This window comes from Desmodus rotundus, chromosome 2 (assembly GCF_022682495.2).
Source record: "Desmodus rotundus isolate HL8 chromosome 2, HLdesRot8A.1, whole genome shotgun sequence".
In the NCBI taxonomy this organism is placed as follows: domain Eukaryota; kingdom Metazoa; phylum Chordata; class Mammalia; order Chiroptera; family Phyllostomidae; genus Desmodus; species Desmodus rotundus.
The window spans coordinates 98,577,787-98,599,999 of NC_071388.1; the positions used below are offsets into that span (position 1 = coordinate 98,577,787).

General features: G+C 38.1%; 1 protein-coding gene across 4 annotated transcripts in view; it reads left to right on the plus strand.

The window, feature by feature from the left end:
* STXBP5L (syntaxin binding protein 5L) overlaps positions 1–22,213 on the plus strand; it is a 352,782-nt gene that overhangs the window by 311,314 nt on the left and 19,255 nt on the right. For all 4 annotated transcript variants that reach the window (XM_045185997.3, XM_045185998.3, XM_045185999.3 and 1 more), the window contains 2 exons: positions 7,008–7,178; positions 16,842–17,081. In XM_045185997.3, the coding sequence (XP_045041932.2) occupies positions 7,008–7,178; positions 16,842–17,081 (411 nt within the window). The remainder of the gene's footprint in view (positions 1–7,007; positions 7,179–16,841; positions 17,082–22,213) is intronic.

Genomic DNA, 22,213 nt, shown 5'->3' on the forward strand with positions numbered 1-22,213 from the left:
TCTCCATTACCATTTAGTCCCCTTAATCTCCCTACCCCAGCAATCACCACACTGTTCTCCATATCTGTGAGTCCTTCTTTTTACTCAATCCTGCCACTAGCTGCCATCTGCTCTCCATCTATGAGTCTGTCTCTGTTTTGCATGTTAGTTCAGTTTGTTCTTTAGAATCCACATATGAGTGAGATCATGTGGTTTGTCTTTCTCAGACTGGCTTATTTCACTAAGCATAATGTTCTCCAGGTCTATCCATTCTACGCAAAGGGTAAAATTTTCTTTTTTACAGCCAAGTAGAATTCCATTGTGTAAATGTCCCACAGTTATTTTATCCACTCATCTACTGATGGACATGGGCTGCATCCATATTTTGGCGATTGTAAATAATGCTGCAATAAAGATAGGGATGTTTATTTTCTTTTGAATTAGTGTTTTGGGTTCCTTCAGATATATTTCCAGAAGAGGGATTGCTGGGTCAGAAGGCAAATCCATTTTTAATTTTTTGACATATCTTCACACTACTTTTCACAGTAGCTGAAACTGTCTTCATTCCCACCAATAGTGCAAAAAGGTTCCCCCTTCTCCACATCCTAACCAAATCTTCTTAGTTGTTGTTTAATTGATGATAGCCATTCTGACAGGTGTGAGATGGTATCTCATTGTGGTTTTTATTTGCATTTCTCTGATTAGTGACATTGAGCATCTTTTCATATGTCTATTGGTCATCTTTATGTCTCCTTTAAAGAAGTGTCCATTCAGGTCCTTTGCCCATTTTCTAATTGGGTTGTTTGGTTTTTTGGTGTTGAATTTTGTAAGTACCTTATAAATTTTGGATATTAACTCCCTATCAGATGTATTGATGAATATGTTCTCCCATTCTGTGGGTTGTCTTTATTTTGTTGATGTTTTCCTTTGTTGTGCAGAACCTTTTTAGTTTGATGGAGTTCCATTTTTTTATTTGTTGTAAGCAAAAACATTTATTTTATATCCCATTAGAGTCTCATTTGATTAAGGTGAGGGATATTTTCCAATTATTTTTGTCTCATGAGATTTACAAATTGAGAATGTCACTTCAATAAATCACCTGTTCTCATTTGACATCTACCAATGATGTTTAATCACTTGATTCTTTTGAAATGGAAATTTTGGAAATGGCAAGAACTATATTCCTTAATATAATAAATAAAAAATTTTCAAGACCTTGGAGTATTCACAGCTTTATCCCATGGCATCAGTGTACCGTATACCTATAAAAATATAGCAAGATAGAGCACTTATGTTTAGATTCTGAGAATACCCCTTTTTAAAAATTATATTTAATTGATTTTGCTATTACAGTTATCCTGATTTTCCTTGTTTGCCCCCCTCCACTCAGCACTCCCCACTCCCTCAGGCAGTCCTCCCACCCTTGTTCATGTCCATGGGTTATGCATGTAAGTTCTTTGGCTACTCCCTTTCCTATACTGTACATCCCCACAGCTATTCTGTAACTACCTACTTGTACTTCTTAAGCCCCTCACCTCTCACCCATTCTCCCACACCCATAGTCCCATCTCTTTGTCTTTAACCTTCAGCATTAAATTATGATGTGTTTTGTGGTGGGCCTCTTTGCATCTATCTTGTTTGGGACTTTCTGTGATTCCTGGACTTACATATCTATTTCCTTCACCAAATTAGGGAAGTTTTCTTTCATTATTTTTTCAGATATATTTCCAATTTCCTGCTCTTTCTCTTCTGCTTCTGGTACCCTGATGAGGCAAATGTTATATTGCTTAAAGTTGTACCACAGGCTTCTTATACTATCTTCGTTTTTTTGGATCCTCTTTTCTTTTTGTTGTTCTGCTTGGTGGTTTTTTTGCTTCTGTATGTTCCAAATCATTGATTTGATTCTCAGTTTCATCTACTCTACTGTTGTTACCTATTTTTCTTTTGTTACCCTTGCCTGGGGAGATATATCTGATAAAAAAAACTTTTATGAGCAATATCCAAGATTTTGCTGCCTATGTTTTCTTCTACTATTTTTCTGGTTTGGGATCTAACATTCAAGTCTGTGATCCACTTTGAATTTAATCTTGTGTGTGGTGTAAGAGGTGGTCTAGTTTCATTTTTCTGTATATATCTGTCCAATTTTCCCAATACCATTTATTGAATAAACTATCATTAGCTTATTATATGAGCTTGCTTACTCTGTTGAATATTAATTGACTATAAAGGTGTGGGTTTATTTCAGGGTACTCTCTTTTGTTCCATTGAGTGTCTGTTTTTATGTCAGTACCAGGCTGTTTTGATTACTATACCCTTGAAGTATAGTTTAATATTAGTTAGCATGATTCCTCCAACTTTGTTCTTCTTTCTGAGGATCGCTATTGCTGTGCAGGGCCTTTTGTAGTTCCATATAACTTTTTGAGATATTTGGTCTACTTCTGTGAAATATGTCACTGGAATCTTGATAGGAATTGCATTCAATCTATAGATTCCTTTGGGTACTATGGACATTTTAATGATGTTATTCTTCCTATCCATGAGCGCAGTATATGCTTCACTTACTTGTATCTTCTTCAATTTCTTTTTTTAGTGTCTTATAATTTTCTGAGTACAAATCTTTTACATTCTTGGTTAGGTTTATTCTCAGGTATTTTATTCTTTCTGGAGCAATTGTGAATGGGATTGTTTTCTTAATATCCCTTTCTGTTAGTTCATTATTTGCATATAAACTGCAACTGTTTTCTGAATATTAATTTTGTATCCTGCTACTTTGCTCGGTTCATTTATCAGTTCTACTAGTTTCTGGTGGAATCTTTGGTGTTCTCTATGTACAATATCATGTCACCTGCAAATAAAGACAGTCTTATTTCTTCCTTTCCACTTCAGATGCCTTTTATTTCTTCTTCTTGTCTGATTGCTGTGACTAGAATTTCCAGTACTATATTGAATAAGAGAGGTGATAGTCAACATCCCTGTCTTGTTCTAGATCTTAAGGGGAATGCTTGTAGTTTTTGCCCATTGAGTATGATGCTGGCAGTGGGTTTGTCATATATGGCCTTTATTATATTTAGGTACATTCTTTCTATTCCCACTTAGCTGAGAGTTTGATCATAAATGGGTGCTGGATTTTATCAAAAGCTTTTTCTGCATCTATTGATCATGTGGTTTTTATCCTCCTTTTAGTTTTTGTGGTGAATCACATTTATAGATTTATAATAGTACCAGCCTTGCATTACTGGAATAAATCCGATTTGATCATAGGGCATGATCTTTTACATGCACTGCTGTATTCAGTTTGCTAATATTTCATTGAGGATTTTAGTGTCTATGTTCATCAGGGATATTGGCCTATAATTTCCTTTTCTTGCAGTGTCTTTATCTGGCTTTGGAATTAGGATGATGCTGGCCTCATAAAATGAGTTTGGGAGCCTTCTTTCCTCTTGAATTTTATGAAATAGTTTAAGGAGAGGTGTTAGATCTTCTTGGAATAATTGATTGATTCACCTGTGAAGCCATCTGGTTCAGGGCATTTGTTTGTTGGGAGTTTTTCTTTTTTATTATTATTGCTTCAATTTTATTAGATGTAATCTGACTACTCAGATTCCTTAATTCTTCCTAATTCATTTTTGGAAGATTGTATGTTTAGGAATTTATCCATTTCCTCCAGGCTGTCTAGTTTGTTGGTATATGATTGTTCATAATATTTACTTATGATTTTTTGTGTTTCTTTGGTGTCAGTTTTTATTTCTCCTCTTTCATTTCTGATTTTTATTATATGGATCCTTTCTCTTTCTTTCTTGATCAGTTTGATTAATGGTTTATCAATCTTCTTTATCTTTTCAAAAAACCCCAGCTCTTGGATTCATTGATCTTTCGTATCACTTTTTTAGACTCTATTTTATTTATTTCTTCTCTGAACTTTATTATTTCCTTCCTTCTACTCACTTTGGGCTTTGTTTATTGTTCTTTTTAAAGTTCCTTTAAGTGTGTAGTTAGATTGTTTACTTAAGATTTTTCTTGTTTTTTGTGATAGGCCTGTAATGCTATGAATTTCCCTCTTAGGATTGCTTTTTCCGCATCCTATAGATTTTTGGATTGTTGTGTCCTCATTTTCATTTGTTTTAAGGTATCTTTTGATTTCTTCCTTGGCTTTGTTGTTGATCCATTCATTATTTAATAACATGTTACTTAGCTTCCATGTCTTTGCATGTCTTTCAGTGTTCTTGTGATTGATTTCTAGTTTCATAGCATTGTGGTTAGAGAAGATGCTTGATATGATTTTAAGCTTCTTAAATTTATTGAGACTTGTTTTATGTCCTAGCAGGTGGTCTATCCTAGGAAACATTCCATGTGCACTTGAAAAGTATGTATATTGTGCTGCTTTGGGCTGAAATGATCTGAAGATATCAATTATACCCATTTGATCTAGAATGTTGTTGAAGATTACTGTCTTTTTGTTGATTCTGACTGGAAGATCTATCCATTGGAGTCAATAGGGTATTAAAATCCCCAACTATGACTTTAATTCTGTTGATCTCTCCCTTTATGTCCATCAGGATTTGCTTCACATATTTAGGTGCTCCTGTGTGGGGTGTGTGAATGTTTACTAGGGTATATTCTCTTGTTGGATTGTTCCTTTTATCATTATGTGGTGTACTTCTTTGTCCCTTACTATAGCCTTGGTTTTAAATTCTATTTTGTTGGATATAAATACTGCTACCATAGTTTTTTTCTCTTCCATTTGCATGAACTATCTTTTTCCAACCCTTTACTTTTAGCTTGTGTGTATCTTTTGATCTGAGAAGGATCTCTTGGAGGCAGCATTTATAGGGACCTTGCTTTCTTGTCCATTCAGCTACCCTATATGTTTAGGTCACAGTATTTAGCCATTTATATTTAAGATGATTACTGATAGACACATATGTAGTGCCATTTTATTGTTAGACTATTTTCCTCTGGGTTTTTTTTCCTTTCTCTTTTTTTTCCTTCTTTTTAAAGCAAGCCCTTTAACATTTGTTTCAGTACTGGTTTGGTGTTGACAAACTCCTTTAGTTTTTCTTGTCTGGGAAATGCCTTATCCTCCTTCGATTTTAAGTGATAGCTTTGCTGGGTAAAGTAGCCTTGGTTGTAGATCGTTGCTTTTCAACACCTAGAATATTTCACGCCACTCCCTTCTGGCCTGAAATGTTTCTGTTGAGAAATCAGATGACAATCTAATTGGTGCTTCCTTGTATGTAACTACCTGTTTCTCTCTTGTGGCTTTTAGGATTCTCTCCTTGTTTTTAAAACTTATTATTGTCATTATGATGTGTCACAGTATAGGCCTCTTTGGGTCCAACTTGTTTGGGACTCTCTGAGCTTCCTGGTCTTGTGTGTCTTTTTCCTTCACCAGATTAGGGAAGTTTTCCATCATTATTTATTCACATAGGTCCTAAATTTTTGCTAACTCTATTCTCCTTCTGGTATTCCCATGATGTGGATGTTGTTACGTTTCATGTCATCCAAAATGTGTCTTAAGCTCTCCTCATTTGTTTAAATTCTTTTTTCTCTTTGCTGTGCTGACTGGGTGTTGTTTTCTACCTTGTCTTCCAAAACAATGATACAATCCTCTGCCTCATCTAACCTACTGTTTATTCCTTCTAGTGTATTATTTATCTCAGATATTACATTCTTTATTTTGGACTGGTCTTTTTTTTATGGTTTCTATATCTTTTTTCCTTCTGTTGAGTATCTTTACAATCCTTACTCTAAACTCTCTGATAAATTGCTTGCCTCCATTTCATCTTGTTCTTCTGGAGAATTCTCTTGTTCTTTCATTTGGGGTCTGTTTCTTTGTCTTCTCTTTTTGGCTGTGTCTTTGCATTTTTTATCTTAGAAGTTAAACTCTTCAGTCATCAAGCTGTAATTAGCAGTCCAGCTTAAGCACCACAGGGTAGCACAGAGTAATTCCAGTAGGTAGGGCTATTGCTTCCCCTCAGGCTGATGCCACTGCAAGAGGAGTGCTGTGCCTGAGAAAAGATGGCTCCTGCAGTATGAGGAATGACTCAGCATAGGGATCTTGGTAGCTGATCCTTCAGTTATTTCCCCAGAGCCACCAGCCCCAGACTCTCCTCAAGTGTCTCTAGTCCACACTGCCCTCCCTCTGCCTGAGCCCAGGGTAAGTGGCTGCAAATGAAATTTTGTGTTGGACTATAAGAGGCTCTCTGCATCTCCAGCCATCTCTCCCTTGCAGATAGAAACCCTGCTGCTTTTCACAGCTGGATGTTATCTGGGTTTCTGTCTGGCTCTGGTGCTATTGGTGGGGAGCACAGTTTGTGGTTTAGACCTCACACTTCTCAGGGAGAACTCACTAAGCATCCTTCTAGAACTTTAGGTGCTACCTGTGGGAGCCCAGACTGCCCTCTCATGCCTCCTGTGTACTCCCTACCAGTCACATTGTGGTGAAATGGTTTCTTCTGTCTGGCCGTGGCTATAAGGCTTCTTTCCAGCTAGTGTTCAGGATGATTTCTCTACAATTTAGTTGTAATTCCATATTGCTCCTTAGAAAAGGTTAGTGTAACTTCCACTTACTTTTACGCCATCTTGGATTGACCTTGAGTGAATATTCTCAAGTACCATTCTCAACTGCACACAGTAAGGTGCTTCCATCCTATAATTTAATCTACAAGCACTTGAAGTACTTCCAAAACTTACGTAAATAGGTGTTTTATTTAAATTAATCAAGAGAAAGTTTAGTACTAAACAAATTTGTATTGCCGTTAAATGGTAGAATACATAATGAGGATATAGAATATTAAACTATGCTAACTAGTCAAATTTTAAAAATAATTTTATATTTAATAACTATCAAATTTTTGGCTAACTACTGAATTGTGACTAAATTTTAATATAGCAAGGACTTAGCCATGTTTATATAGTTTGAACATAAAGAATTCTCACTCTTCTTCATTCATTAATCTATCCACTTGGATTTTTTTATATTAAGATTTAATTATGATACTTATGCTGCCTTCTTTTTCTTGGTACAGATCATGTAAATGGACACTGCACAAGTCCAACTTCTCATAGTTGCAGTTCTGGAAAGCGCCTTTCTAGTGCTGACGTTTCAAAAGTAAATCGTTGGGGGCCTGGGAGACCACCATTTCGAAAAGCACAGTCAGCTGCTTGCATGGAGATTTCTTTACCAGTTACAACAGAAGGTAGGTTAAACATACAAATTTTTTAGGATAACAATTAAAATTTGGCATACCATGGCAGTGGGAGCTGAAGGACAAGGGATGGAGGTCATATATAAAAGATATAAAAAACTAGTCAACTCCAGACAATGACTTACATGGCCAGGCTGTGGCTATGACTGCAAATCCATTCACACTCTACCTCCTTCTTCACTTCTAATACCAGATGGCTCTGCTTATTGGTAGGTTCCCACCTCCTCTATACAAAGGGAGACCTATGACTTAATCTGTGGTCTAGACTCCCAGTAATAATTGAGAGTTTCTTTCCAACTCAGTGGTAAGCCTCTTAGTGTCTCTGTCTATTAATAGATGTTCAATGTCTGGCAACCTTAATTTCTCAACTGCCAAGTGCATGTGACCAAAAAAAAAAGGCAAAATATTGGCTCTGGTTGATGTGGCTCAATGGATTGAGCATCAGCCTGGGAACCGAGAGGTCACCAGCTTGATTTCCAGTCAGGGGGCTAGTTCTCTAGTTGGGGGTATGCAAGAGGCAACTGATCAGCCTCATTCATATGTTTAAAAAAAGGACTGTTTGCTTACTTATGGAATGATTGTGGGGGCAGGGAGTAAAGTATAAGAGCAAGAAGGCCAGAAATTTTTAGAGAGGAAAAAAAAGGAAGGAATCTTGTAACTTTGCTGCTACTATCTTGCTGAGAAAGAACTTAGCAGACAGAGCAGACAGAGGTAGTAAAAAATAATCTTAGAACTATTTGCTGTGCTATAAAATAATTGTATCACCCCATTTATCAAAAAATTTGATAGCAGATGGTGGCAAGATAGGCGGGAGCAGAGTCCACTCCCCCCTGCACACGAGTGAAACACCTAACTGATCTACTGAGGAACAAAGCCAACAGCCAACAGTACCCCAGCATATATGAAGATAGGAGACCAAAAAGTATAGAGGACACTGAAAAAACAGTCAATCTTCAGGACAATAAGGTCCCTGGGACCAGCGCGGGGACCAGAGTGACTACAGCCCCAGGCCCAGCGGGCGGTGGGCCTGGCACAGGGCTCCTGGGAGAGAGCCGGATTAACAGCTCCCTCCCCTGCCAAACAAGGTTAAAGCAGCACCAAGAGAGACTTGATTGCTTGAAGTCACAGGGAGGGGAATAAAAATGAAGTGGTAAACCCACAGAGACTGTGCGCCAGCTGGAGAGAGTTGAGAGTTGGGCCATGACGGGCCCTTACCTGGACAGTCCCCGGTCTAGCTGGAGAGGTGGGCTGTGTGAGAGGACAAGGAGGGTAAGGATTGAGCAGGAGGAAATTCTCAAAAAGGAAAAGTGAAAAAAAGAGACACTCGGCGACAGTTTGGGGAATTCTCCTGCAGCAGCAGCTCCAGCCTCCTCTCCACCTGCCTCGGGGCTCTCCTGCAGGGGAGTGGGGGACACCGAGCCCACATCAGAGGCACCAGGGAGAGTACGCACCTTGGAGGGACCTGAGACTACATCCAACGCACCTAAGAGAGTGCACACCACTGAAGGCCCCGCTCTCACATCCATAGCCCCGAGGAGGGTGAGGCCTGAAACTGTGGGACCTTGAACTACTGGGGAGCTGGGCTGGAGGCTGGCCAAGTGCTGCTGGGGAACCGAGAACAGTTAAACTAAGCTCCCTTCAGCCTGCTGCAACCAAAAAGACCAGCAAAACTGGCATTGCCAGTTTGAAGCCACAAGGAGGCTTTTTTTTAAGTAATTCTTTATTATTTTTTTATTATTTTTTTTCTTTTAACATATTCTTCCTCTGTTTCCTTCTGCCGTGTTTTATTCCTTCTTTCTTTCCCTTTATATCTCTTCTTCCTTCCTTCTTCTTTTTTCCTTTTTTTTTTTTAATTCCCACAAGTGAGACAATAAAACTTGGAACTGTGAAAAGACCAGAGTTGGACCCAAAGAGGGGGCATCCCAACAGCTGAGGCAGTGAAACAAATTTCACTTTGCTACTCCAGAGAACTTGCAAGTTATAGTATATTTGTATTTTTTTTTCATTATTCTTACAGCCCTCATTTTATTAGTATTTTTGTATTTCTCTTCTTTCTGTTTAGTCTTCTTCACTTGACTGGTTAATTTGCATTGTTTGACTGCTTTCCCCTTGTTCTCTCTTTCCCAGTGTATTGTTAATTAACTGTGTTTCACTTCACTTGTGTTCCATTAGCACACTACTGTATGACCTATAATCCCTATTCTAGTTATCCAGATCATATAGATTCTGTCATATGATTGTTGCTTCATTACTATTGTAAATAATAGCTGTTCTATACATTTGTAAATACTACACAGAACCCCTCCCAGATCTTAGCCCACTTCACTGTTTCCTGAACTTTATTACAGGTGTGGTTAACTCTATTCTCTCACACATTACACCTATTTTCTACCCTTTACTCTCCCTTTACCTCATAATCTAACCTCCCATATGCTCACAGCTTTCTAGATCCAACTCACAATCCTTCCCCCCCTCAACGAGAGTCTTATCTTCTCTCCACCCTTTCTAAAAAGTGGCTAGGTGGGTGAATTATCACGGTTAACACTATAAAAATCCAAAGGATCTCCTATCTCTTCTCTAAAGGCTGGTACTTTAAATATCACAGAATACACTTCTGCTGTCTTAAACCATTTCGCCTTACCCTCCAACCTATCACAAAAAAAGAATAGGTAGAAGCTGTAAACACCAGGATACAGCCGGGAAGAGGAAACCCACCAACAAAGGAACCACCAACAGATAAAAACAGAAGAAGGTGAAGGAGGAAGTGGAAGCCACACTAACTAAACCTAGGACCTATCTGGAAATACAACTAAATAGTGGAGAAATTACTCAAAACAAACAACTGACCAAGAGCAAGAGAAAAGCCTCAAAACCTTGTACCCATGGAAAAACCAGTTCCAACACAACCTGCCCACACCTGCACAACAGACAAGACGTGGGGGACAGACTGACCTTCAAATAACGAGCTGGTGGAAAGGACCCACCAATGAAGGACCCAACAACAACCAAAAACCAAAGACATGCACAGAGCCAACATAAACCACAGCCCAAGATCAGTAAGTAAGGTTGGGAGATCAATGAGATTGTACCACTGAATCTCACAGGTATTCTACCACAGAAGTTTACACCATAAATCCAGGGGGTCAGAACAGATCAACTTAAGCAGCAGAGGCTAACAGGAAGAGTCTCACAAACAATGGGAAGACAAAGAAACAATCCCCAAATGAAAGGAAAGGAGGAAGCCTCAGAAGGAATGCTAAATGAAAGAGGCAAGTCAGCTATCAGATATTGACTTCAAAGCATTGGTTATAAGGACACATAATGAGCTTACAGAGAATTACCAAAAACTATAGGGAAACTACAATGAATTCACTGCAAACTATATCAACATGAAAAAGGAAATAGAAACTATCAACAAGGGCCAAAAGGAAATGAAGAATACAATTTCGGAACTGAAGAACACAGTAGCAGGAATCAGAAGCAGGCTAGATGAAGCAGAGGATCATATCAGCAAACTGGAGGACAAGGTAGAAAAACAACATCCAGAATGAGCAAGAAAAGGAAAAGAGGCTCAGAAAGAATAAAAAGGGGTTAAGGGAAATGCAGGACTACATCAAATGTAATAATATCTGTATAATAGCGATACTAGAAGAATGAGATCAAGGAATAGAAAAGCTGTTTGAAAGAGTAATGATGGAAAACTTCCCTAATTTGATGAGAGAAAAAGTCACACAAATCCAGGAAACACAGGGAGTCCCAATCAAGAGGAACCCAAAGAGGCCCACTTCAAGACACATCATAATTAAAATGGCAAAATACCAAGATAAAGAGAGAATCTTAAACACAGGATGGGAAAAACAGGAAGTAATATACAAGGGAGCCCTGATATGACTAGCAGCTGACTTCTCAATGGAAATACTCCAAGCCAGAAGGGAATAGCGAAAAATATTCCAGGTAATGAAAAACAGAGGCGTGCAACCAAGACTACTTTATCCATCAAGGCTCTCAATTAAAATGAAAGGTCAAATAAGGAGCTTCCCAGACAAAAGAAATCTAAAAGAATATACCTCCTCCAAACCAGCTCTGCAGGAGATGCTAAAGGGCTTGCTTTGAGAACAGGAAGAAAAACAGTGAAAGAGAGTAGAACACAGGTACAAAAAAATGTCAATGAATAAATACCTATCAATAATAACCTTAAACGTAAATGGATTAAATGCTCCAATCAAAAGACACAGAATAGCTGAATGGATAAGAAAACATGACCTATACATATGTGGCCTACAGGAGACCCACCTCAGAACAAAAGAACTACACAGACTGAAAGTGAAGGGCCAGAAACAAATATTCCAAGCAAATGGACAGGAAAAAAAAGCAGGGGTAGCAAAACTCCTATCAGACAAAATAGACTTCAAAAAAAGAGCCATAAAAAGAGACCCAGAAGATCACTTCATAGTTCTCAAGGGAAGAATCCATCAATAAGATATAAACATAGTAAATATATATGCACCCAACATAGGAGCACCCAAATACATAAAGAAAATCTTGGAGGACTTCAAGAAAGATATTGACAGCAACACAATTATAGTAGGGGATTTTAACAGCCCACTGTCAAAAATAGATCTTCAAAACAAAATATCAACAAAGATATTGTGACATTGAACATGTCCTAGATCAAATGGACTTAACTGATATATATAGAGAGGGAGACTTTCATCCCAAAGAAGCAAAATACACATTCTTTTCAAATGCACATGGAACATTTTCAAAGATAGACCACATGATAAGACATAAAACAAGCCTCAACAAGTTCATGAAAATTCAAATCATGTCAAGCATTTTCTCTGACCACAAGAGACTGAAACTAGAAACTACCCTCAAGGAAAAAACTCAAAAACCATCAAATTCATGGAGATTGAATAGCTATTAAACAATTAATGGGTCAAGAATGAGATTAAGGAATAAATCAAAAAGTTTCTGGAAACAAATGTAAATGAACTCACAACAATCCAAAACCTATGGGACCCAGAGAAGGAAGTCCTGAGAAGGAGGTTCATAATTATACAGGTGTACCTGAAAAGAATAGAAACATTTCAAATAAACAACCTAACCCTACACCTATAAGAACTCAAGGAACAACAACAAAGAAAACCGCCAGAGCAAGTAAAAGGAAGGAAATAACCAAGATCAGAGCAGAATTAAGTGACATAGAGACTAAAAGCACAATTCTAAGGATCAATGAATCCAAGAGCTGGTTCTTTGAAAAAAACAAAATTGACAAGCCTTTAAGTAGGCTCATCAAGAAAAAAAGAGAAGACCCAAATAAACACAATCAGAAATCAAAGAGGAGAGACTACAACTGATACCACCAAAATACAAAGGATTGTAAGAACTTACTACGAAGAACTGTATGCCAAGAAATGTGAAAACCTAGATGAAATAGACAAATTTCTAGAAAAATATAACCTTCCAAAACTCAATGAAGAAGAAGCAAAAAGTCTGAACAGACCATTAACACCTGATGAAATTGAAACAGTAATCAAAAAGCTTCTGACGCACAAAGCTCTGAACCAGATGGTTTTGCAGGAGAATTCTACAAAGCATTTAAGGGAGAGCGTTAGATAACCCCCATCCTCCACAGATTATTTCAGAAAATTCAAAAAGATGGAAGACTCTCAAACTCTTTTTATGAAGCCAACATCATCCTAATCCCAAAACCAGATAAAGACACAACAATAAAAGAAAACTTCAGGCCAATATCACTGATGAACATAGATGCTAAAATTCTCTACAAAATATTGGCAAACCAGATCCAGAAATACATTAAAAAGATCATACACCATGATCAGGTGGGATTAACCCCAGGGATCCAAGGATGGTACAATATTTGCAAATCAAGAAACTAATATACCACATAAACAAAAGCAAAGACAAAAACCACATGATCATATCAATAGATGCAGAAAAGGCATTTGATAAGGTACAGCACCGATTTACAGCACTCAGCAAAGTAGGAAGAGGGGGGCATTCTGCAAAATAATAAAGGCCATACATGAGAGACCTACAGCCAACATCATACTCAGTGGACAAAAACTTAGAGCTTTCCCAGTAAAATCAGGAACAAGACAAGGATGCCCTCTCTCTCCACTCCTATTCAACATAGTATTGGAAGTCCTAGCCACAGCAATCAGACAAGAAACAGAAATAAGAGGCATCCAAATTGGAAAGGAGGAAGTAAAACTGTCATTGTTTGCAGATGACATGTTAGTGTACATGGAAAATCCTATAGACTCCACCAAAAAACTACCTGACCTAATAAATGAATTTGGCAAAACAGCCAGATACAAACAGTCAATGCTCAGAAATCAAAGGCATTCTCGTACACCAACAATGAAACATCAGAAATGGAAATCAGGGAAAAAATCCCATTTGATATAGCAACAAGAAAAATAAAATACCTAGGAATCAACCTAACCAAGGAGGTAAAAGACCTGTACTCAGAAAACTACACAACACTGAAGAAAGAAATTAAGGAAGACACAAACAAATGGAAGCATGTACCATGCTCATGAATTGGAAGAATTAGCATCATCAAAATGGCCATACGACCCAAAGCAATTTATAGATTCAATGCAATCCCTATTAAAGTACCCATGACATATTTCACAGATATAGAACAAACATTTCAGAAATGTATATGGAACCATAAACAACCCCAATAGCCACAGCAATTTTTAGAAAGAAGAAAATAGGAAGGATCACAATACCTGATATCAAACTGTATTACAAGGCCACCGTAATCAAAACAGCCTGGTACTGGCATAAAAACAGGCACATAGACCAATGGAACAGAACTGAGAGCCCAGAAATAAACCCAAGTATCTACAGTAAATTAATATTTGACAAAGGAGTCAGGAGCATAAAATGGAACAAAAATAGCCTCTTTAACAAATGGTGTTGGGAGATCTGGACAGCTACATTCAAAAAAATGAAACTTGATCACCAACTTACACCATACACAAAAATAAATTCAAGGTGGATAAAAGAATTAAATGTAAGTCGTAACACCATAAAAGTTCTAGAGGAAAACATTGGTAGGAAAATCTCAGACATTCCATGCAGCAATATCCTCACAGACATGTCCCCTAAAGCAAAGGACATAAAGGAAAGAATAAACAAGTGGGACCTTATCAAAATAAAAAGTTTCTGCATGGCTAAAGAAAACAGAATTAAAATGAAAAGAGAACCAACACTATGGGAAAACATATTTGCCAATGAAACCTCAGACAAGGGCCTGATCTCCAAAATATATAAATAACTCACAGGACTCCAGTCCAGGAAGACAAACAACCCAATTAAAAAATGGGCAAAGGACTTGAACAGACACTTCTCCAAGGAAGACATACAGAGGGCCCAGAGACATATGAAAAGATGCTCAGCATCACTAGCCATCAGAGAGATGCAAATTAAAACCACAATGAGGTACCATCTCACACCAGTCAGAGTGGCCACCATAAACAAATCAACAAATGTTGGAGAGGATGTGAAGAAAAGAGAACCCTAGTGCACTGTTGGTGGGAATGCAGACTGGTGAGGCCACTGTGGAAAACAGTATGGAATTTCCTCAGAAAACTAAAAATGGAAGTGCCCTTTGACCCAGCAATTCCGCTGCTGGGATTATACCCTAAGAGCCCTGCAACACCAATCCAAAAGAACCTATGCACCCCAATGTTCATAGCAGCACAATTTACAATAACCAAGTACTGGAAGCAACCTAAGTGCCCATCAGCAAATGAGTGGATCAAAAAATTATGATACATTTACGCAATGGAATTCTACACAGCAGAGAGAAAGAAGGAGCTTATACCCTTTGCGACAGCATGGATGGAACAGGAGAGCATTATGCTAAGTGAAATAAGCCAGGCAGTCAGGGACAAATACCATATGATCGCTCCTTTAACTGGAACATAATCAACAGAAGAAAAAAGCAAACAAAATATAACCAGAGACATTGAAGTTAAGAACAATCTAACAATAGCTAGAGAGGAGGAGGGAGGGACAGTGGCATGAAGGGTTTTCGGGAACTACTGTAAATGACACATGGACGCAACCAAGTGGGAGGGTGGAAGCAAGGGAGGTAGGTAGGTTTGGTTGGGGTGGGGTGGAGGGATGGGGAGAAAATGCAGACAACTGTATTTGAACAACAATAAAATAATTTTTAAATTTTTTAAAAATTTGATAGCAATGGTCTGTATTACTCTTCAAATTTTTAAATAAATTTTGTTTTATTATTTGTTTATTATTATGCCATACTAAATCTTGTCCAGGGATAATGGAGACAATGTTTTCTCTCTATCACTAGTGCCTCGAGTAGCAACCTTGAATGTTGATGAACCATGAATGGAAAAATTAGGGGAACATATTAGCTAGGAATATTATAAAAGAATCAAAATATAAAAGGTCATAAAAGAAACAGCACTCAATCCCTGCATTGAGAGTCAAGAATTTAGAGTTTTAGATATTTCTGCATCAAACTTGTGCTGCATTCTAGAAAAATTACTTAATACTATGTCTCTCTCTCCAAATCTATAAAATATATAGATTATACCCAAGCTTATTCTCTTTCCTAAATTCTATTTCAAACAATTATGTCTGTAACTTGCTGAGGGATAGGAGGAAATTGGAAATACTATATTTTGTTTTCTAGAAAAAGGGTAGTCTGAGGAATTTATTTTTAGTCTTTTTTAGTAAAAATGAGCCACACTTACACCTATCAAGAGAGCAAGGAGAGTGAAGGCAGTAGAAAGAAGAATGTGAGAAACATGTACTCAGGAGTTTCTAAGAACAATACAACCTTCCTAATACCATTTAACTGAGGTGCTCAGTTTATACTTGCTGGAGGGAGTACTTTGTATAAGTGTTGATGAGCAGGAGAACCTGAAACCATCCCATTTCCTTTAAGTGATCTGAAGCCCTCTCAGAAACATTACCACTATCAAAGGGATGGCACTGTGTACAGCTCCATATTTGGCCCTATGTAGTTAGGACTGAATTTGGACTCAAGGTAGGCAGCTTCAAACTAGTTCAGGAAGATAATGTTTGCTCTTTGGCCTTGCTAAATAGTTCAATTTTTACAACTGTAATTACTCCAGATTTAGCAAAACCAAAAACTGCATTAGGGGAATGTATTTGCCATAGAACATTTGTGACTTGAGGTTAGTAGCCACAATGTTGTCAGTAAGTAGAAATTGCCAAAAAAACCTCAGGAATACTGTACCTCCAACAGTTGAAAGACAGAGGGAAGCATACTTAAAATGACACCAGAAATTCTTGTAACTTTGACTACCTAGACTAATTTTTTTTCCAGATTAGAGAATTTCAACTAAACTTGTGAGGTAGTGTAGAGAGAAAAATATGGTGAACTGGAGAGTCAAGTTTTAGTCCCAGGCCTACTTAAGTTTTTGGTTGACACTTCTGGACTTTAGTCTCTTCATTTTCAAAATATGTGGTGTACTGGATAAGCTGCCTTCCAGATCAGTTAACAAAGACTCACAATTCTACTTGTCCCTCATAATTTTGGTTTTCATGCATGAAGTCTCACTTTACTTTTTCTGGAAATATACTAACATTTCATTTTTGTTTTTTAAATTTCCATAGAAAGCCGAGAAAATTCCTATAATCGTTCTAGAAGCTCTAGCATCTCCAGCATTGACAAAGATTCTAAAGAAGCAATTACAGCACTATACTTTATGGAGTCCTTTGCTCGGAAAAATGACTCTACCATCTCCCCTTGTTTGTTTGTTGGAACTAGCCTGGGAATGGTGTTAATCATCTCCCTGAACCTACCTTCAGCAGATGAACAAAGATTCACAGAGCCAGTCATGGTATTGCCAAGTGGTAAGAGTTTTTATTTATTCATTCATTGCTTTTTTAAAATTTAAAGTATTGTAAAACATGAATTTGTACTGTCTGTAGCAAAGATTTTAAGTATTCTGTGTAATAGAAAATTTCATAAATCATATACTATTTCAACATTTGTCATGTTCCAACTTTCCTTTAGGGTAAAAAAGCACAACCATTTCTATGGTAGTAAACTATGGAACTGCCAACCTACACAATGCCTTGGGAAATAAGTTCCTGAAAAGCACTGAAGAAAACCTTAATGCGAAAGTTAAAAAATTATTTTTTTAAACTCTCATCTTTTTTTTTTCAATGAGAAAGGTCACTTTCATTTTTTTAGAACTTTTATTTATTTTTTTTTTACCTTTTTTTTTAACTGTTTTTCAAGTACAGTTGTCTCCATTTTCCTCCCACCACTCCCCCGCCGCCCCAGCCATCCCCACTCTCCACCCTTGATCCTACCCCCTTTGGTTTTGTCCAAGTGTCCTTTATACATGTTCCTGAAAACCCTTCCCTCTTTTCCCACATTATCCCCTCCCACTTCTCCTCTGGTTACTGTCAGTTTGTTCTTTATTTCAATGTCTCTGGTTATATTTTGCTTGCTTATTTGTCTTGTTGATTAGGCATGGATGGTAATGGAGAGGATTATGCTAAGTGAAATAAGCCAGAGGTGAAAGACAAATACCATATGAGAAAATATCTTTTATTACATATAGCAGAACAGCCCCAAACCCAAACTGGGGAGCTGCTTACGTGTTCATGATATTCAAATGAAACCACCCGGTGGACTGGCTGATGTGGACATGCTGTTTATTACCCACACAGCGGGGTAGTGCATTGAAGGCAGCTGGTTGGTGGGATAGAGAGGGCACCTCCTCTAGTCTGAGGCTCGATATAAGGGGTCCCAGACAAAGGAAGCACGTGTCCTACACATGACTCTAAACTACATTACCTCAGTGTGTAAAGGTCAAGAAGCAGTCACAAGACAAGAAAGCCACTCCTAAAAGGAGATAAGGAGGGAGTTACAATCCACTCCCAAAACAATACATATTCCTTCTAGCCAGCGGCCATCTGACCAGCCCTCAGTCATGGGAGGGGGAAGGGCCATGTTCGCTGACCCTACACTACATTTCCAATTTTTAAGAAAATATTCACAATTCTCTTAGTCCTTAGCCTACTTTTTAGTGGCTACAATTAAGAATTGGTTTTTTGAAAAGATAACCAAATTGACAAACCTTTAGCTAGACTTAGAAGAAATGAGAGAAGACTCAAAGAAAATCAGAAATGAAAGATGACCCATTGCTGGATAATCTAGAAGAAATGAATAAATTCCTAGAAACATACAATGGACTAAAACTGAATCATGAAGAAATAGAAACTCTGAACAGACCTGTGACTAATAAAGACATTGAATCAGTAATCAAAAACCTCTTAACAAAAAAATGCCACTGCTTCTTTAAGGAATCTTTTCACATAGATTTATCTTGGTTATCTTGAGAACAAATTTTAATCAATGATATGGAAATTTGAAATGCACTAAATCATTGGATTTTAGAGTGGGAAAGCCTTGACATTATCCATTCTGATAGCGATCACTGTAGTCTGAATCTGAGTCATGTGGAGGGTTTGTTACAGCACAAATTATTGGGTGCCACCGTCGGAGTTTCTAATTCAATAGTTCTGGGCTGGGATCTGAGGATTTGCATTTTTAATGAACTCCCAGGTGATGCTGACCATACTAATGCAACTTTACAGGCTAGGGTGAAAAAACCTACAGTTCTTACCTCTTGTAGAGGGAAAAACCCAGTCCTTCCACCTTCTGTGTCTCTCCTATGTGTCACACTATTACATTTTCACACTGCTGCACTGACAACACTACTTAACACCAGAGGTATGGACAGGGTTTTTTTTGCCACAACAAGCAATTCTCTGCAACACTGGCTGGGTGCCCTACAATTTAACTCAATTCTGATACTGGTGATAGCGTCAGATCCCACAGGTTAAGGGCTCAGTCCCACAAGACTGCCCCCCAGACCCTCTTCACCGACCAGTCGCAAGTCAAGGTTGTTACTACCTGTTCTTCAGCTGTAAATGTGAGACCATGACCCCCTCCTTGGGTTCAATTAATTGCTACTGTGGCTCACAGAACTCAAAAACCTATTTACTTACTGTTTCCAGTTTATTGTGAAAGGATCTAGATGAACATCCAGATAGAAGATATGCAGAGGATAAAGTATTTGGGAAGGACACAGAGTTCTCATGCCCTCTTCCCCACACTTTTACGTTTTCACCAACCAGGAAGCTCTCCAAAACCCCTCCTTTGGATATTTTAAGTAGGCTTCATTACAGGAATAATTAATTAAATCTTTGGCCACTGATGATTGAACTCAATCTCTGGTCCCGCTCCCTCAGCCAACCCTCTAATCATGTGGTTGGCACCCCTGGCAATTAGACCTCATCCTAATGTGACGGCCAAAGGTCACCTCTTTCACATAACAAAAGACAATGGTGTTGCTCTCACCAGGAATTCCAAGGGTTTTTAGGAGCTCTGTGCCAGAACAGGTGATAAAGACAAAACACATATTGTAAATCACAATATTGCACATGCATATTCAGCTTAATCAAGATAAATTTAATTCTACCTACTTTATTTCTATACCTACGTAGCTGAATATGGCTGGAGAATATATGTAACCACGCTAATAGTCTCATTTTGAAATAAATCATGAATAACCTCAAGTGGGCTCCTGTGTTGCTAACGTCATACTTTAGAGATCTCGTTCTCTCTCCCACCCTCTTGAACAACCATTGCAATTTTCTCCACTCTCCTCAAATCTCTAGCACCTCCTCTGCTGTTTTCAATCTCAGCTAATAGCCATGTGTCCTCTTTCACAGAGAAAATTGAAAGAGTCAGATAAGAATTTCAATGGTTGCCACCACCACATCTACCAGCCTGTCTATATCTCCATGGTCTCCACATTCTTTCCTATTATTATGACTAAACTATGTAAGCTCCTAACTGGGTCATCTTCTACTTGTGTACACTAGATTCTGCCCCCTTCCCCTACTCAAGAAAGTCAATCCAGCATTTTTTTCTTTTTATAATTATAGTAATATGTTTATATTATTGCCCATAATTGTATAATTATAATAAGTATTTCTATGAGATCAGCATACAAACATGCTGTCACTTCCCCCATTTAAAGAGAAAAACCCTCTTTTAAATCCATTCGCCTATAATGCCCCATTTTTATCTTTAATCACTGCTTTATCCTCAATGCAAAATTCCTTGCAATGGTTGTTATAACCATTATTTCTAATTTTATTCTCCCATTGTGTCTTGAGTTCATTGTGATCAAATTTTCTCCTGTACCAATCAACAAAAATCTCTAGGTTATTACTAACCATATTGCTAAATCCAGTGGTCAATTCTCAGGCAATATCTTGGCATATCAGCAACATAATACACAATTAAGCATTGTCCCTACCTTTAAACACTTCACTCGGATTCCAGAACACTTTATTTACCCAGTTTTCTTCCTACATTTCTAGCCATTCTGTCTTAGTCTTCTTTGCTGTTTCCTCCTCAGTTCACTAGCTTAAAATATCAGATTGCCCAAAGACAGTCTTTGAACCTTTACTATTTTCTCCTTTTGTTGTCAAACTTTTTTGTTCCTTTTATAGATATCTGAGCTTTTTAGGAATATTGGTTTATTTTTATATTTTTATTTATTTATTTTTAGACAGAGAGGAGGGGAAAGAGAAAGAGAGGAAGAAAAACATCAATGTGTGGTTGCCTCTCATGCACCCACTACTGGGGACCTGGCCCATAACCCAGGCATGTGCCCTGACTGGGAATTGAACCAGCAACCCTTTGGTTCCCAGGGTGGCACTCAATCCACTGAGCCATACCAGCCATGGCTCTATTTTCTATTTATATTTAAGCCCTAGATCACAGGTGGTAAACACAAGGCCCTCAGGCCGAATCTGGCCCCCCACTTTGTTTTATCTGTCCCAGCACCTTGTTTCTACCCAGCAGCAGCTCCAGGGGCCAAGCTTCTTGCCCCTAGTTAAGGAGTAGTTACATTTATACAGTCCTAAAATTACATTCGGCCCTTTGAAGGCAACTGCAAGGCTGATGTGGCCACTGGTGAAAATGAGTTTGACATCCCTGCACTAGATGAAATCAGCCAGCCTCATGACTTTTAATGCCATTTATAATCTGATGGGTCATATGTTTCCATTTATAGATGGACCTATCCCCAAATTCCTGACATAAGTATTCAGTTAGTTGACATCCAATGGATACTTAATAAGCATCTTAAGATCAATATATCCAAGACTGAGTTTCTGATATACTTTTCTTTCTCCCATAGTCCTTCCCACAGTATTTATTTATGGCAATTCCACCATTCTGATTTCTCAAGTCAAAAACAGGATCACCCTCGATCACTATGTTTCTTTCACACTCTAAATCCAAGTTATTAGCAAATTCTGTTGGTTTGACCTTTATAATCTACTCAGATTCTAATAATTTCTCACCACCTGTTACCAAACTGGCTGGAGCAAGCCTCTCTCCATTTCTCACCTGGATTATTTTGCTGACCTCTTAACTGCTCTCCCTTCTTCGAACCTCGACTCCCCATAGGATATGCCCAGCAGGAAGAGTGATCCCATTAAATGAAAATTAGGTTATATCACTCTACTCTCAAAGTCCTGCCATCTCAAACTCAGTAAAAGTCTAAGTCTTTAGTGTGTCCCACAAGAACGTACGTGACCTAGCTCCATATTATCTCTCTGTTATTTCCTATGAGTCTACCCTTCACTGCTCTAGAAAGTCAAGATCTGTAAAATGTTTTAGATTATAGTTTACTTACAGACAAAGTTTGGTTACCAGTTTCATTGTTGCTGATAAAAAACATGAGACTTCTATGTCAGAGATGAAGGGTAATCACAGTAGCCAGAATATCAGCATTTTGTGCTGCTTTCCTGTGCTGCCTAATCCCCACAGTATGGTGCCTTCTCTTCTATATTAGTCCGCTTAGGCTCCCGTAACACAATACCACAGACTAGGTGCTTAAACAACAGAAATTTATTGTATTTTCCCACACTTGTGGAGACTAGCAGTC